This window comes from Serinus canaria, chromosome 2 (assembly GCF_022539315.1).
Source record: "Serinus canaria isolate serCan28SL12 chromosome 2, serCan2020, whole genome shotgun sequence".
In the NCBI taxonomy this organism is placed as follows: domain Eukaryota; kingdom Metazoa; phylum Chordata; class Aves; order Passeriformes; family Fringillidae; genus Serinus; species Serinus canaria.
The window spans coordinates 76246116-76265164 of NC_066315.1; the positions used below are offsets into that span (position 1 = coordinate 76246116).

General features: G+C 34.5%; 1 protein-coding gene across 2 annotated transcripts in view; it reads left to right on the forward strand.

Annotated features, from left to right (window-relative positions):
• The window catches only part of CDH18 (cadherin 18), a 157393-nt gene extending 153587 nt beyond the window's left edge, over positions 1-3806 (forward strand). The window contains exons 10-11 of one of the 2 annotated variants that reach the window (XM_018926918.3): positions 1851-2102; positions 3304-3806. In XM_018926918.3, the coding sequence (XP_018782463.1) occupies positions 1851-2102; positions 3304-3806 (755 nt within the window). The remainder of the gene's footprint in view (positions 1-1850; positions 2103-3303) is intronic. The other variant, XM_009095239.4, reaches the window with a different exon arrangement.
• The last annotated feature ends 15243 nt before the right edge of the window (positions 3807-19049 follow it).

Consider the following 19049-nt stretch of genomic DNA (forward strand, 5'->3'; position numbering starts at 1 on the left):
GCATACTGTTATCATATCCAAGGCCTACATCAAATAATTAAATAAATAAATACCTTATATTGCATCCACTCCAAGTGAAAAGAACACTTAATGAATTTTTAACAAACTCACCATGCTGGATATTCATTACTTTGAAAATGGAGAGAGTGTGGATGTGTGTTGTAGGTGCTGCTTATGTACAGAGGTAAAGCTACAGAACTTCAGTGCTGACTTCTTGGCTTATCAACAATTGTATCACTTCCCAGCTAGTATATTTATTTCTTGTGTGAAACCTGTTACCAAATGTATTGTGATATTATGCTGATGTGGGATGATATTACCATGATATTTTCTAAATATCACTGTCAGACACCATGCAAAAATAAAAATGTTGGCAAAAGTGGGTTAAAATGAATGTTTTAAGATTTTGGACAGATGTTGACAGAAAATATAGCATGAAGAGTAACCACCTGAAACAGATCTTGTATCCAGTTTAAACAAAAAACCTAACTCTTTTACTCAAATGTGTGTGCAGCAGTCCAATGGGCAAATATATGCCACACTGGCTATATTGTTGCGCTAGATTTTCACAGAGTGACATGGATTTAATTTTTCCATAGATTATGATAAAGCCATTAAATAGTGTAACTATAGTGATAAGGAAAAATAAGAAATTTTTATTCTTTGTTTGTTTGTAGTAGGAAGATAAACCTGGCAGATGTATTCAGTACTTATCACCCTTCTATTGCTTGCTAAAATACTCCAATCTCATAACCCCACAATTTGGAAACCATGTGGCAAGCAATACAAGAAGAAAGCTTTTTTCTTCTAAAGTCTCTTTGCATTTATCAGTCTCCATCTCTCTCTCTCTCTCTCCATAACTGCTTGTGTTTCAAATTCTCACTGTTTCCAATTTTTTTCTTAATTTATCTCTGACTTTTATTCAGAGACTAGTAATGATATAGTGGTGGCAGCAAACTGAAAATGAATTTTACATATATGAATATTGTCTATAACTATATATTTTTGCAGCATTTCTTCCCCTGCATGCTCTTTATGCCTCCTAATTTCTTGGACTTGAAGGATATATATGGCAACTTTCTACTCTCTATAGTCCTACAAATGCTCTTGCAATGTGTGTGTAATAAGCACAAGGTTTTCTTTGTCTGTCTATGACAAATGGAACCATAGGTAACAGAAAGGTGAAAATGTCTCATGTCACTATTTTTCCCTTTCTTTTTTATCTGTAAACTCTAATAGTTTAGAACATGCAATATCCACTCTTTTGCCCTTCCTTTGCCTTTCTTTGCCTTCCCTCTTCCTCCAGACCTCTTCAAAGCTCATGTCTTTGGTTACTGTCCTTTCAGATGTTTTCTGAAAGCTCATTAAACCTTTAATACACACTAAAACGTGAAAGTCTTATTTTAGTTTTTACTAAAAGAGTTTTAATATTCTACTGAGAGTCAAGAGGATTTTGGATTTTGTGTTGGGCAAAAATTTCACAATATGATTCCAGGTGTTCAATTTGACAAAGGTTCATATGCTACCAACAGCACAACACAGAATAAAAGACTGGCAAATTTGGCCCAAAACGTTTGTCAAAGTTCACTTGATTCCAACAAAAAAAGAAGAATTATAAATACTCTTATTTATATTTTGTTAGTTACTTTTCAACTCCTCCCGTTTTTCTTCTATTGACCAGAAAGGCTTCCAGGCAAATCTTTGTTCTAGATTGTGCATTTTCATAGATTAGGGCTTGCTAGTTTTTGGAAGCCCCATGCTTCCATTTAATGGGAAACAAGTAGTAAATAACTTCTTTTTTTTTTCATTTTTTACTTCACTGAAGTGTTATTTTTATTTTGATATTGCAGATAATACAGCCAGTATTCTGACAAGACGAAGGAGATACAGTCGAAGCACTCAAGATATCTATTACCTGCCAGTTTTGATTTCTGATGGCGGCGTGCCCCCTCTCAGCAGCAGCAGCACCCTCACCATCCGGGTTTGTGCCTGTGAGAGAGATGGACGAGTGAGAACTTGCCATGCTGAAGCTTTCCTCTCCTCGGCTGGTTTGAGCACAGGAGCTTTAATTGCGATCCTGCTCTGCATTGTCATCCTTCTTGGTGAGCCATTTGCAATACTAAGTAATGCTGTCCCTCCAGTGCCTCTCAGAACCTGGCAGGGCACAAGGTTTCAATACGGTGTGCTTTTGAAACAGTGGTTGCCTCCTAGTAGGAGGCAATTAGAAACACATGGGGGTGATTAGAGGGTAAAGGTTTAGAGTTAATAGGGAAAAAGTGCCTTTAAAGTACATTTTTGAATATCTGGAATCCAGTAGAAATTTTTTTCTGAGGTGGTCAAGTAATTACCACTGGAGATCTTTTTTTTTTCCATAATTTGGAAAGATTTCAAAAAGAAACTACTCTAATACCATGTCTTGAACAGTGTGAAAAATTATAGAAAATAGATGGGCAAAGCTTTTTGAAATGCATTATGCTGTAAGAAGCATCATTAGCACTCTACAGAGGCCATTTCTTAATTACCTATGTGGAATAAACTGATAGCAATTCACAACATGATCCAGAGGGGTAAGGGACATAGGAGACTACAAGCAGACTCATAAGATTAATGCCATTGCAAGTGCATTTCCTCTTGACTCTTTCTAGTTTTTTTTGTTTTTCCAGGCCAGTTCCAATGTTATCCATTAGTTAATATTGTGGTTGGTTTTGGTTTGTTGTTTTTTTTTTCCTGTCAGAGACACAACTTGCTGCATACATGACTCTGTGCTACTCATGTGATTTTCTGCATTCTTTCAGAGACGGAAAGAAATAATAGCAATTGCAGTGTAACTGAGAGGATATTTTGAGGCCTTTTTCCCCCAAAACTACATTTTCAAAGATATACTTTCTTTACAGCTTGTTTCAGTATTTTCTTGTCAGAAGGCTGCTTTAAAATATATAGTTATACATTTATCTTTTAATTTTGTATTTTATTACACAAAATTGAATATTCATAAGAAAAAAAAGTTTTACATAATAATTCAATTTATATGCTAAACATTGGTTTTAATGAAGTACTGAAAGCCTTGGATTTTGCTTCTGAAAAATGCCAACTTTAGTCACTCATTTTTCATTTACCTGAAAGAATGTTTTCTCCATTTATCTCCTTTATGAGATCCCTAATAAACTCAGTAGCAGATGATCCCGAATACCAGTACCGAAAATACCAGCCTGAAAATATTGCACCTCTGTATTTTTGACTTAGTGTCTGCTATTTCTGTAACATACTCAGATGTAAACTTTAAACCTCCTCTAATATCTGCAGTTTTCTCTTTAGCAATTGTGATCCTTTTCATCACCCTAAGACGCAGCAAGAAGGAGCCTTTGATCATTTCAGAAGAAGATGTCCGGGAAAACGTTGTGACATATGATGATGAGGGAGGTGGAGAGGAAGACACGGAAGCATTTGACATCACAGCACTGCGGAATCCATCTGCTGCTGAAGAGCTAAAATACCGGAGGGATGTTCGGCCTGAAGTGAAACCTCTGTCCAGGCATCACCCCTCCTTGAGCCTTGACAGTATAGATGTTCAGGAGTTCCTTAATCAAAGACTGGCAGAGGCTGATCTGGACCCCAGTGTGCCCCCATATGACTCCCTGCAGACATATGCCTACGAGGGTCATAGATCAGAAGCTGGCTCTATCAGCTCTCTGGATTCAGCAACGACACACTCTGACCAGGATTATAATTACCTTGGAGACTGGGGACCTGAGTTCAAGAAGCTAGCTGAACTCTATGGGGAAATAGAACCAGAAAGAACAACTTAGTTTTAATTCCCAGAACAGAGAAGTTCCTAAACAACTGGACAGATAATGAAACAATGGTAACAAAAAAAAAAAAAGTGAATACAGTACTTGGAACTGAGTAAGTTGTATGCAGTTACTGTAGAACAAGTGCCCTTTTCATATTTGAAACTGGGTTCTCCAATTGAAAGAAAGTCAAATTTTGGAAAATACAGAAAAAAGAATCAATTGTCCCTTGTGTATTTTTTTTTAATTGCTCATTAAAGTGTCTGGTACTTTATCTGCAACAATACCTAAAGTAAAGCCAAGAAATGACATTTTTTTTGCAATATGCATACACCTCCAAGCTGCAGTGAGTTTATGGTCATGTCTGTTTGAGAAGAGAGATAAAGAGGATCAAATCTCTTGCAGATAGTTGTGATGTTGCATTTCTAGCTGTGCTCTAGACCTTGTGATCCCAACATGAGGTAGACAATGAGGTTTACTATCAGTGTGAGAAATGCTACCAGGCTGTTTCCTTTACAGAGGTGATAAGCCACACCTGTCCCCTTGAATTAATGGTCCTTTGATGATTTAATCTCATTGACTTGCATTGAGAAGCTGTCATTTCATTACGTCCTTCATTATCTTGCCATCCATAACCAGCTAACAGATGGAGGGCATCATTATCTGTAGCTCAAACACAGCTCTAGCCTATAACCCAAGACCTGCTCTGTTACTGTGTGCTGGAGGAACTGCTGTTTCCAGTGTTGTGCTCTTTCTTTTTGTCCTTTCGTGGGAACATCATTCATCTGAACGGAGTAGGCCCAAAGTACTCTTTATGCAGCGAAGCAGATGAAGCACAGGCTTTTTTGATAAAAACAACAACGGCAGCACCATTAAACTACACGGTTTTTTGGTTCTCTGTGCTTCACTTATGTCAAGAGCTGAAGCTTTTTAAAACTTTTGCTGGTCTGAGTCCAGAAGCTACAACAGTCTGTTTAAAACCCAGAGTTCTTAAGCACAATGTTTTTTCTATTTCTTGGTGTGACTAAAAGCAAAATAGAGCTGCTGGTAAGACATTGGGATAGCGAAAATTGAAGCAAGGAGAATAAGATGATGATGCTTTTTTCTTTTAAATTCAATCTACTGGTATTTATTTCTCTTGGAGCACTTGCCACCTCAGCAGAACAAGATGGTTTTTTCCCTATTTCAAGCATCATGGAAACAAGAGCATTTTAAGTCAGTGAAGGAAATATACCATTACTGTGGTTCCTATGGATTAAGTAAATTGATTTCTTACATTAGTAACTTTGTAGCATTGCAGAAATGATAGTTCTCATTAACATAGCAAGCTGCTTAACACCTAATCCAGCAATTATCTTTTTCTTTTTTTAGCATTGCAGCAGCAAAACTGCTAAACAGTTCTGCTTAACATAGCAGCCTGATTAGCGCCTCATCTAGCAGATTCAGATTTTTCCTTTCCTTTGTTTGTATTTTTAACCTTTTCTTTTTCTTTCTGGTGATAATACTATGAGAGGAACAGGAACTCATCCCATGAGAAATTATGACCTATAATACTCACGATCACTATCAACAGTCCTCTGCTTCTAATTCTAGATCCACTTTAGGCAAATTGACTTCTTCCATTTGATTGGAAAATCATCCAGAGTAGAAGCTGTGTACTTTTTTCCTTACTCTGTGGTCTGGTGTGCAGAGTGATACAGATTTGTATGCTGCAGTAGATTCCTCCCTCTGCATTTTAGGTGCCACTTATATTCAGTTTAGTAAAGATGGGTCTATATTTATTGCTGATCTACTGTGAGCCACACAGGTGAACTAGATAATTAAGCCTTCTTTTCTTTACTCTATGGTTAGATAGGTCCTAGACATGACTGAAATTTCTGATCAGTTTACTTTGAAGAGATTTTTTTTGCTCCTGAGATGCAGTTGACTGCTTTTGGTTTAAACAGCCTTCTGGAAAAAATAGCAAGTAGCTTTGTAAGCAATTTTAGCATTCTGAAAAGCATTTAGTTGTACTGTAATTCCAGACTTTTTTTCCATATACTATTTTGTTTAAAATTTGTAATTACTCTTCTCTCTTTCAGAATCTGAACCCACATGAAAATTTAGTAGGGAAAAACACCTGAACCCTAACATATTCTGCTGTTGATTTGAAAGTAGTTTAATAATTTGTGTTAATTTTTACATGCTTTTTATGAAATACAAAATCTTTTAGAAAAGCGTTTAAGGAGGCTTTCTGACTGTAGAGTGATGTTAGATGCAGTAAGGGTTACACACAAGCTGAGAATGGTTGTCTTTTATTGTCTTTTTGAATAGAACTAGGATATGTTTCAGTTTTGTCCCAAATAAAGCAACTAGTATTGTGTGATTTTATTAGGAGCAATTTTCTTTTTATTTAAGTCACACTTGCTTTATGCCAACATCTAAATTTTTTATACTGTATGAGCAGCGTGTTCTACCATAATACTTTGTATCACAGCTGCATGAAAATTGCATTCATTGTTGTATTATAGTTTTGAGAGCTAGGCATTAGTTATCTTTATGTCTATTCCCTCTGGGCCTACACCAAAGCAGGGAAAATCAATTGTATTTTGTGTTTAAAGCAGTGTTTGGGCCATTGTTATTTTTTTTATTTACATCACAGAATGTTCAGGCTTACAGGCAACAGAAGTGCAGTGACACAAATAAATAGTCATCCCTTTTGTTAATGGTCAGTTTAAGTTAATAATATCTCCCTTTTCACCATTTTCCCTTTTCACCAAAGGGAAATAATATTTCCCTTTTCACCATTCCTGGCGCTCTCTTTGCTGCACATGCATCATACCCCAGGGAACCTGAATCCTTTAAAACTCTGCAGGGTTATTGAGACGCTGCTTCTGTGATGCTGTGGTGTGTCCTGTTTGGTTCGTCCTATCCACAGTGATCGCAAAATGTGCTTTTCTATCACAATATGTCTGCATGCTTGCTATGCTTACTGTGTTTTATTCAAATACACATCACAATGTCGTGTTGTTTGCATGACAAATAACAGAATGTTAAATCTTCAGGGCCAGAAAAGAAGGCCTCACAGTGCAGAAATAACAAGTTTGAAATTTTAGTATCCCAATCTCACATGTTTTTTCCTTTGGTCCTTTGTATCCGAAAACCAAATTTAAACTATATTTGAGAAATTCGCTGTTGACCTAGATTCTATGCTGACCTTCCTAGAAGTGGAAGAATATTAACACTGGATGGCACAATCATTTTTGTAGCATTGCTGATTTAAACACAGCATATATTCAGTGAAAGTATTGTGGAACACTTTTTCTTAATTTATGGTTAAGTCTGATTATATAGATTACGCTTAAAGATTTCATGGATCTTTTGTGTACCCATATTCTCAAATATTTTCCTATTAGCCTAAATAGTAATCCTGTTGCTGCTTAACAACTAAATGCTGAAAACTGCCAGTTTGAAAATACTGAGTAAAGTTAAATGGCACATGCAAAGTGATACTTAAGGGCTTTTCTATTTACAATTTGATTTCTACAACAACCATTCAACTAATAGTACATTTCCACCAAAATAATTAGCTGCATTCCTTCAAATAAAGCCTCTTTCTTGTAATGGTGAGGGCACTCGGTATGCTGTAATCTCGACAAGTCAAAATAATCTGAAAAAATGGTCAGTATAAGAATTGTAAAATGTGAAACTTAATTGTCAAACTAAAACTTGTTAAAAATGTAATTTAATGCACTTTAAGAACAAGGAAAAGCTTGAATTCAGCTGGCATTAGATTAAGATTCGTACATTGAAAACAAATTAATTTGTTTATCAGTGTTACCATTTATCACATACACATAGAATACTGTAAAAGTTGAAAGTGACTTCACTCTGTTATGCACTTTAGTTTTTTGCATTCTTTTTAGAAAACTAAAATAACTGCAAACATTTTTGAGTTTTAATTCTAATTGATGCAATTGTTTAAATTGTGAATACTGAAAGAAAATGTCTATGGGAAAGTATTATTTCTGGTTTTTAAAAGGAATTACAAAATTTTTGTGGTCTAAAAATTTTTAAAATCATCCTTTAGAAAATATAAGTATTGGACCAGTCTGGAATGAACCAAACTCATAAACTCACACATGGGTAACAAAGGGAATATTCTGAATGCAAAGAAGGATGTGAAATTATACTGCCTAATGTTACTTTGTGGATTATAAAGTGCTAAGACCTTGTACTTCCAGTACATATAAATGGCACAGTGCATTCTAAGGAATATTAGAAGTGTGTTACAAGTTTTGGGCCATTCTTATTTTTCCAAAGTCTCCAAAAATATATATATATTTTTTTTAACAAGAGAGTAATGTAAAGTATACCTCCTTATGCAAGTGTTACTGATAGAAAATTGTTACATTTTCTTTTAATAAACAAAAGGGACAAAATCTTTTATTCGTATTTTTCAAATAAAATGTGCTCTTTGCTACGGTGATGGGTTACTGTATTCCTCATCACAACCAGAATGTGTTGTTTTGCCTTCACTCCTGTATTCTATACTCACCAAGGAACCAGAACATCTACAGATGCTCCATCTTTACGACCCAGGTGTGACACAGTTGTATTAATGAGGCCAATGTCAAAAACGGTATGGGAACTTGAACTGCATCTGAAATTCCTGGTATTGTCCCTTGGTTGTGCCCCTATTTCAAAAACTGTCTCACATGATTATTGCTACAGATGGATAGGGATGGAGAGAGACACCATAAGATACTTTACAACAGACTGCAGTATAGTTGCCAAATGGTTCATTACTTCTACTTGTGGCAACTGTTCCTCTCCAACTATCACTGTCCTGAAACTGAAATTCAGTGTTATAGGATGAATACATTAACCACATGAGTGAATTGGGGAATTGCACATCTATGAATCCAAACTGGTGGTAAAAGCCATAATTGTTATCCCAAGTTAACACACAAGGTGAAAGAAGACAAGGACATTTACAACGCTCAAGCTCAGGCACCTGTAACAAAAGTTCACAGAAATCAACAATTCTTTCTCAAAGGAATTAACAGTCTTTATCAACAAATGGCATCTCAGAAAATAATGACACCATAGCTCACAACAAACTTGTTACAAGCAAGGCTGTCTTTCCCAGACTGTCATAAAATTCAAACATGAAGTGAGGGTGGGCAGGAAACAGAAGTAGAATTTTCTTGTTGAACCCTACTTATTCTACTTTATTGTCCATGAGTCAATTTAGATTGTGTATCACCATACTATGCAATCTTCACATGTGCCTCACCACAAACACAGAAAAAGTAATTATGGTAAGATAATATTTGCAAGATAAATATTGTCAGCCTTAATCTGAAAGCAAGTTCAGGGAGGTTTTGTGGTATTTGTTTTAGTCCTCAGTTGAAGTGTTAAAACTTTCAAAAGAATTTTGAGAAATATTTTAGATAATATTTTATATTCAATATTGATTTTTTTTGGTCTTAGCAATGCTATCATCTTATATTATCCTGAAATTGATTTTTAGTTGATTGATTTAGATTTTTGTTTGGAGTCTATACTACTTTTATATATGTGGCAAATGTATCATTTATACTTAGGTGCAGAGAGTCTTCAAAAGCTAGAACATTTGGCTTGTAAGTTTAGTAGACTTCCTCTGTGGGTTTCATGTTTCCATGTAGCATTTTGTGTTCTTGCAACTCCTCACAACTCCACCAAGGAAGTCCCAAAGATCCAACAGAATTTCCACACTATCTGTCTCGTAATCTGGTCTGTTCTGGGAGTACATGCAACAGAGCTGGCAGGGAGTCAGTACCTGCAGAAATGTACTTACCCAGCTGAGATACCCTCAAAGCAAGAATGGACATTGGGATTAGCATTCTTAGAGGATCATGGGGCACAAAGACCTTGGAAAGTGGTAGATTCCTAGCCAAAGCTGAATAAAACCAGGGTCCACAGGAACTCCCACCATAGTGGACCTTGTCATCATGCAAGTTCAATGCCCAAATACCTGGTGAGTTCAGTGGAAAGCTCTGTATAGGTACATGTAAAAGAGTGGACTGCTCAAATTTCAGAACTGCCATATCTTCTGCTAGAATTCTGGGCAGGAATGGGTCTGTCTTAATACATTTCTCAGGCTAACAGTGTCAACATAATTCTGAGACATTTGCAGTTATTACATATAACTTTACCTACCACATTAACTGTCTTGAAACAAACTGGATCTTAAGATTATGCATTGTTTCTTTAAATCTGAATTATATCCTTGATTTAAAAGCAATTATTCCCTTTATTTTCTGGAACCAATCTGGGTATAAAGAACCTACAATTAAAATTAAGCTCTGTTTTGAAGTCTCAAGCACACACATCTAACAGCCAGCTTCATTATTGGATTTGAGCTGGACAAAAATCAAACACTGCATGTGTATGAAAAATAAAGCTCATCCTATTAAAATTATTTTGTTTCTGCTAGTGTAGGTCTATTGATCAAAAGCTATGCTTGAAGTGAATATGTTTATGATCCTGATTATGTCATATAAAACACATTTGTATTTCTTAAAAAGAAGCAAACATAGCTCATAATCTGTACTATTTGCAAATTATATTACCTTTTTCAAAAATCAAACTTGCATTTTCCAGATAGTTTCAATGCTTTATGCTACATAAATTTTCATCTGAGAAATAGTAACATGGAGAATAGTAATTGAGAGATCAAAATCTTTTTAATGTCTAGCTGCTCCAACTATTTAAAAGAAGAAAACTTGAAAACATATTTCTTTATGATACAAATTGAATTATCAATTCTGAAAAACAAGTCACTTCCATTGATATTGATAACAATAGAAATAATTATGTTACTGTTCTTGCTTGTTTTTAGCAGATTTTTTAAATTCAGAATGCCAAATATACCTTAAGTTTTGGCTAAATGGGTAATATAACTGCGAGTAGAGCATGCAATTTTCTGAGAGAAGGAAATTAAATATAAAGTAAAACTCTAAATCTTGTATGCGAAGCAGAAACTCAGGCTATATAAGTGTATCAGAGACCAACACCTCATGAACATATTCCACCCTATTTAGTGCTAAAAAAAAATGGCCTCTAATGCTCACTTGATATGTTGTCCTTTACAAATGACCATTTCATGTGTATTTATCAATATAATTTTTTTACTTTTTCAGTAAGACTCACTGCAATTATTGACAAAATTTCTTTTTGTGATTTCCTCAGAGTATTATGAAATCACTTCTTTTGAATTTGATGGAAACACTATCAAAAGGACAGTTCTTTGACCAAATCCAAGATGGAACTTCTCACCAAAATCTTGCAAGGATTAATCAATAACTACCTGGTCAAAGCACTTTATCATGGATGTGAAAGATAGACTTCAGAGCAGGATGTTACATGAGAGTCTCCCACTTCAGTTATTTCTTGATCATAATCCCACATTACAAGTTTCAATTATTTTTACTGATTTTTTTTTTTGATTATTTTTTAATGAAACAACATTTCTGGTTTTTGTCAAGATTTGTGGGGATGAGGGATTCTGAAAACATGACTTACACATTTTTTCACTTTGTATCCTGCTTTCCTGCTTTATTGTTTCTTTTTTTTTTTTTTTTCTTTTGTTTTCCCCTACTCTCAAATGCCCTCTTTTTGCCCTGAGTGCTTGGAGCACTGTAATATAATAATTAAGGTTAAGAATATCCGGGGTATTTAAGAATTTATCTCTCTGAAAAAATGGAAATACTTTTCAGTGGTATCTGATGCCAGATGTACTAATCTTCATTTTTGTACCCTGGGACAAACATTTAGATTGGACTTTATCACAGCTGAATTCCTCACCTTGTTTTTCCTGCATGATATTCCAAAATTCAAAAAAATTTTCTTATAACTTTAAAAATCTTTCTGGCTTTTAATATTTATATTGCCCAAGACCTTAATGTCTGAGGTCACAGACAAAATTATATTATTTCCCTAAGTAATTGCTTGCTATAAAAATTTCTGATTTCAGTGTTACAAAGTAAAGACTTACAAGGGAGGAAAGAGAATTATAGGAAGCATTAAGAGCAGTGGAAGGGTAGTAGAAAATAAACACCACAGGATAGATGTGATTACACAGAAATTTTTAGAAATGCATCACAAAATAAAGTACATAGTGATACAGGTCAGATTTTTCAGTGGGGTATTACAATCTTTATTGTAAATTTCATGAACAAAAATTGTAATATTCTATTACTAATCCCCTTTAAGTTAATACAAACATAAGTTATATGTGATATAAAATTGGGATAGGTTAGGAAATACAGAAAAAATCCAGTGAAAAATGGACATAACTAAAAGTTATTTATATGTTTCCTATTGTGTTTCTTTATATTATTCAGGTTATGGAATTTTTTTTTGCTGATATTGTGAATACCAATACTGGATCAGTCATATATATGCAAATTCTCCCTGGTATGCCTAGGTTTTTGTCTTGTCAATTCAACATGTATTTTTGAAAGTATTTCATTTGTTTTGCAGGAAGTTTTGGACTGTACTTTTCTAATGAAAAGCTGCTACAACTTCCTCACTTCTGGAGCAGAATCTTAATTTTTCTGACAAAGATTATAGACTGCAGGAAAAGTGACAAAAGCTACTCAAATGGCTGCAGGTGAAAACAGTTATGTGCCTACTTACAGGAATCTACTACTTTTTTGCCTGATTTGTGTCCATACAAAATATTGTCAGAGCTCAGAAGGCACTGGAGAAAGCTGTGGTCATGATGTAGATAAGAAAACCTTTGCTGACTCTGTTCTATTTCTTTCAAATCTATTTAAATTTAAGGTTAGGTGAGTCTAATATGACTTCATTTCTCACACTTTATTTAGCTTGTGTGTAAAAAAAAAAAAAAACCACAAAAAATATAGACATTACATGAAACACAGAACGTAAATGCACCATACATGACCTCATGCTATATTTAGCTTACTATCCCAGCTTTATCCCTAAAAGGAAAAGGGGCAAAATCAGGCTGTCTTGGACATCAACCTCCACACTGGATTCTCTACTGTCAGGTCAATGAAATAATAATTTTAATGTGCATACGCAAAGATGCAGTGTGTCAGTTGAAAGGTGAGTGACTTTGGACAGCAGTTTACACTTGAACTCAAACTGTGTGTTCTCAAGTTATATTTTAGAAAGGAAGAACACCTTTTGATCAAAATGGGTCAGATGACAGAAACATCCTAATTTAGGTGAGTGGAAAGAGTACTTGGTAGAGTTCTACATGATTCTGCTAGCCAGGAAGATGCTGCTATGATGTGTTACTGTGGCAAAGAAAACTTTTGGCCTCTGAAAGTGAAAAGATCCTGTTTATTTTTGAGGCGTTTTATGACAAACATTATCAATGCTTGAAAGGATTTGTCCTGAATGTGAGAGGTTGTGATAGTCAATCTGTCTTTGTACTTTGGATAGTTCCTGTTGATGGTGCAGGCTGCGTGGTCTCTGGTACTGATCAGGACAACCCCATTCTTGACAGACCTTTTAATACGAGTATGGTGGTAAAGGTACTTCAAGAAATACCATGAAACTCTGAGCATTTCATTTCAAGGTCAAAAGTTCATATTTGACATGGAAATGTGAAATGTAAATATGCGTAGCAGTAAATGACTACTTCTTTACAGGAAATTTTTTCTCACTTCGGTGGTGGTGCAGAAAACCTCCATGAAGGCAGTGCCAAAGAAATAGTCACTCAGTATGATCACCATATGCCTGTCTGCTCCTAGTTATATTCTGAATTTCCTGTTTGACTCTGGGGATCTGACAAGTAATCCTGTCACAGACATATCCAAATTTTCAGTAAAAGCATTATGTCTGTATTCAGCTCAACATTCCATTTCCACCTTCCACCCTTGCAATATCACTGCTGTTGTTCCCAGATTGCAGTGGAACTAAAGAATTTACAGATGATAAGGATCTGAACTTCTTGCTGCTGAGCAAACACCAGCTGAAATTTGCTGCCTCGGGAACCTTAACATCTACAAGAGACTGAAAAACACTTTCATCCAAATATTGACAGCAACAACATGAATAAAATAAAATGGATGATGTTTTGTAATTGAAGGCCAAGAGACAGATGAACTATGGAAAAGATAAGATTAAAACATTTTTGAGAGAAGTGGAATAAATAACTTGATGCTTCTGGGTGGCTTGATATATCTGGTTATTCAAAGTGGAAAATTTATGGATGAGCAAAAGTCCTTCTTACACTTTTTTTAAATTGATAAAGGATAACTACACAATGCATACAAGAAAGAGGAATAACCATATGGGATCCAGTAATAATAGACATGGAGACTCAGTTCATTTATTGATAAAAAAATCTCTTTCTTATGCAATGATATAGAGTCAAGGCCAAATATTTTGTATATAAGAACAGTACAATAGAAGAAAACTTGTCTCTTGAGGTTAGTATGCTAAAAGCAAAATTCTCTTCCATAAAAAGAAATTATGATGTATCCACGAACAAATATACTGTGCTGTCTCTGTCATTGATTCCTTATCTGTCCTTAAGAAAATACCTTAATATATGCATATTAGTAAAGCATTTTTTTTCCAGTCGAGAATAAATTAGGCTTGACTGTTCATATATCCTTTCTTGAAATCAATCCTCTCTATATATAAATGTACTCTAAGCAGAAGATGCTAAAAAGGAGAGGTGCAGAAGCTTCCAAGTCATAATTTCTGCTAATAACTTGGAACCTTAAATCTAAGTGATTTAGAATCTCAGCTAATGATCAGCTTTGAAAATCCTTTTCTGTTAGGTAATTTAAGAACCTGAGTGCCAAAACCTATATATTCTATTTTGAAAATATTCTTAGAAAATGTCTAGAATTTGCCTAGAAATCTAGGAAATCTAGAAAATCTAGAAATTGTCTAGATTTGCCACAAACAGCAAAATCAGGCAGACATGGCAATTCCTAGGATATGCAAGTTAAGAGTAAACCTAGTTTATATGGAAGGTTAATCTTCTAGGTTTTCATGAAGGACTCAATAAACCTTTAAATAAAGGTAATATGATTTTTTCATTTGGATTTCCAATAGGATTTTGATAAAAATCAAAAATATTTCTTCAAACTTATAATTACATGATATTAAAGACAGATTTGAAAGACAGGAAAATAGGCAGGACTACTTTGTAAGGTTTCTCAGTGTAAAAGGTATTGTTAGGCTTTTTTTTAGGGGGAGGAATTTTCTGATATAGCCAAAGATAATCTAGAAAACCCAATTGTGACTACTTGAAAAGCAATAGTGGACCATTACTACATGAATTGAAGCTGTGGTTGAAACAGAAAAAAATACAAGGTAATGGGCAAATGAAAAACCTACCCAAAAGGCACCTGCTCCTTGAACTCAGAATAAATTTATTACTCATGGAGAATATTTTGAGTTGCTATTTCTAACTAAATATCTGCTAGGTAGTGACCAAAACCAATATAAACAAATCTGGTATTAAAATGTATCAGGTAATAAGAGAAAAAACAATTAAAAGTGTCATTATGCTATTTCAAAAATTTAGAGTGATTCCATATTTCAGCTACTCAGTAAACCAGGCTGGGGACATTCAAAAGACAAGAGAAATCACACAAAAATCAAGAAAATGGTTAATAGTTGCAAAACAATATGCATATCGGGAGTTTTTAAAAGTTAGGACTCTTCAATACAGAAAAGAAATGAGCAATGGGAATAATATCTAATAAGTTTAAAATTTCAAAATTACAACTGACATGTGGGAAATAAATAAAAAACTACTATTATTATTTTTCACAATAGAAAAGTGAAAAGAAAAAAACTAGGAATTGTAAAAAAAGCTTTTCGTTAACAGATTTGAAATAAACAAAATGAGATAGCTTTTCACAAGGCATATAACCAAGTGATAAAAGTCAAGAGATGATACAGTCTTTTTTCCATGACAGATGTGACTTTGGAAGTCACACAGCTGCATTTTTTTCTTTGTCTACAGTGTTGTTGACCTGAAGTATTGTCCTGCCTAGCAGTCTGGAATACAAAGAAACCATCAACTAATTTCCAGCCCTGCAATACTTACCTCCATCCTCTTCTGCATCTTTTAAATCTGCCAGTCACCCAGTTACAGAAGCAGTTCATGAACCTTTTCAGCTGACTTGGTTCATCCATAGATAATACCAGTCAGGAAAATGAACCCACAAGTTCATTTAAAGTCCAATGAGTTATGAAATGGAAGTCAATGAACTGCTGGCCTCCACTCACACTGTACAGTCCAAAGGCTTCTATTATCCCATTCAAAATGCTCTGAAGTGAGTCATTGCTTAATTAAATTACTGAGAGCTGAGATTACAGACAAAGCACATAAAATATTCAGAGAATTATTTTTAAAGAGAAGCAGAAATATGAACCACTATGTTTCTTAACTGTTAATCACATCACCTGTGACACTCAGGGGGTTCTTCCCTTTTATGCATGAGACTGTTGGAAATACCTGTTGGGAAAATAACTCAGCTATGTGTTTTTTTGGTATTAAGATAGCTCAAAGCCAGCTTTGAAATTAATTATTCCAATTATATATGTTAAAACTTGAGAAATTCAGAGTAAACCCAACTAACCATTTAAATCCATCCATTGTTGAAAGTGGTAATTTAGAAGAATGCTTTGAACTACCATATCTTTTTCTTCAAATATGATAAATTGAAAGAAAGAAAATTATTATTTGAAGTGTACAAAATTATAATTTTTACATGGTCATTGTATTAAGCAAATAAATTACTCATATTATGAAGAAGTAAAAAACATGTGTGGCCAAAACATATTTGCTTCTTACATGCAAATTAGTAAGTGATTTTGTTATAATTACTTCTCTTTTTCCAGTGCCTAAGCTTTTTTAAAAAATCACTCAGTTATATTCACTGATAAAATTTTATAGGGCCTATGTAAAAATAGACTGTTTTGTAGATAAAGAAACCTTGTTGCTCACTGAGAAAAAAAAGCAACGCATGCATTTCTTTAACAATTGGCAGTATAATCATATTGATTATGGTAAAATAGATGTATGGGACTGGGACTCCAAATGGCTCTATGGAGGCATTTCTGTGTGCAAACATATCAAATAAATACATTAAAACTTATAATTCTGATTTCCTCTTGCAGAATGAAGATTGCATTCTTTGCTTACTAAAAGTTTACTGCTAATATGCAAAAATTCTTTGGGGTATTGATTGTTTTATCAAGTGAGATATTTCTTCCTTCCTTCTTGATCAGTCAACCATTTATTTGTTTCTTGTCTTTAAAATTCATCATTCTACCCAGGCCTGTTTATAGCTTACAGCATTTTATTAGCTCTGTCAGTGTCATTTGCAAATGGGACAGGTATCATCCATGGTTAAGAGCTTTTTTATTTATACAGAACTCATACCAATGTCCTGACCAAAACAGTCATAAAACCCAGTTAGGCATAAGGCATGTAATATGCTTTGCACAAAATGCAAGCAAAAATAATGATCATATAAATAAAAAACTCTATCTCATTTAGAATAGTTTGAGTATTCTAAGGTAAGAGCATTATATTACAAAGTTCTGCTTCCAGATCCAATTTTACTCAATAAATCAGATACCCCCTCCCCCAGAGTCACATCCCACATACATTCCCCTGATATACTGTTTAATTTTAAACATATTAAATATATGGTAAAATTACAAACTTGGTTTGAATAAAGAGTAAGAAACAGTGGCCTGAAGAGAGAAGCAAAGTCATAGCAGAGGAACAAATTTTGTGTACCTGTGTCAAAATAAAGAGGTTTTATTCTTGTACTAAAAAGTTTCAATGCATCATCTTTACTATTCTGTTTACTTGATAGAAGTAAAGTTGGTGGTTTTTTTTTCCATCAGGTGGAAGGAAAGACTTTCTGATTGGTGACACATACTAACTGACTGGGATATTCTTTCTTATCCATTTGAAATAACATTGGAGCTAGACTATTTCTGCATGATGTATTTATACTTATGTGTCTTTTTTTTAGGATGAATCACAAGACTGAAGGGAGCACTTAGTTCTGGGGTGGCTCTTTTTCTTTACTGCTTCCATTTGAAATAGGCTCTTTTTTTTTTTTTTTTTTTTTTTTTTTTTTTTTTTTTTTTTTTTTTTCCCAAAGATGGAACAAAATACAGCCTGATAGCCTTCCTGGAAAAAAATTGTTCTGCGTTACAAGATGTTGGGGGCATGTTAGGGTAGAAAAGACAGTGGGTGGTGTGTGTTCAGAGGCAGTTAATCTTCTGTTACAAAATAATTGAGGTGGCCACAGTTCTGATCTATGTTTTAATCATGACTGATGTATCTACATTACCTAAGAGACTTGTAGAGCATACAAAATATTATAAATGTGAAAAATATGACTAATATGTGAGATTCAAACATTTTTTATTTAAAAGTTTTCTATTTTGACCAGTCTAAATGAGACAAAATATACATAACTTCCTATACATCAAGGCTGTTATGTGAAAAGAGAGAGGGTTTTGTCCTTCTGTCCTGCAGAAGCACAGTGATAGCCTGACCTACATCAGAATAATTCTTCTTTTGAAATCAAAATTTTGTGCAACTCGGCATGATGAGCTACCTTTTGTATATTGTTGGATAAACTGCTTCCCAGCAAGGCAGGCTTTCTAAATGAATTTTTGCTGTAAGTCACACATCCAACTGCAGTGTATTCACACTGTTGTTAGAGGCATAGCACTGAGAAAGAGGTTTCTGTATGAAAAAGTCACACAGTTCATCACCTGGGAGTCATAGCTGTTGATGTCTTATCATGGAATATGAGCATGAGGGAATAAGAAGCTCTGGTTTCCTGTGCTCCTGGGAGCTGAGGTATTTGTTTATGTGGCTTGGCACTTAGACCTCTGTCTAACAGAAGAATTGATTTCATTTGTTAGCCTCAAGACTGGGTGGACAAGGTCCAGGCTCCACTAATACAATTCCACTAGCTAGTTTTTCTTTTTTTTGTAAGTAAACTTGATTTTAACTTGCTGTATGTTTTGACTCTCAGGCATGGCAGAAATATGAGCAAATAGGAAATCTAGAGCAGAAAAACACTTCCTGAAATTCTGTTTTTCTTATATTCTTCAGTTTGTGGAAAATAAACCATTAGCGACTCAAAGGCTTTCAAAAATTTAATGATTAATTTTTACTATCAAGTTTGGGCAGACAGTTGTATAATGATTTATATTATTGTGTTCTTGCACATTTAACTTGACAACCATGCACTGGGG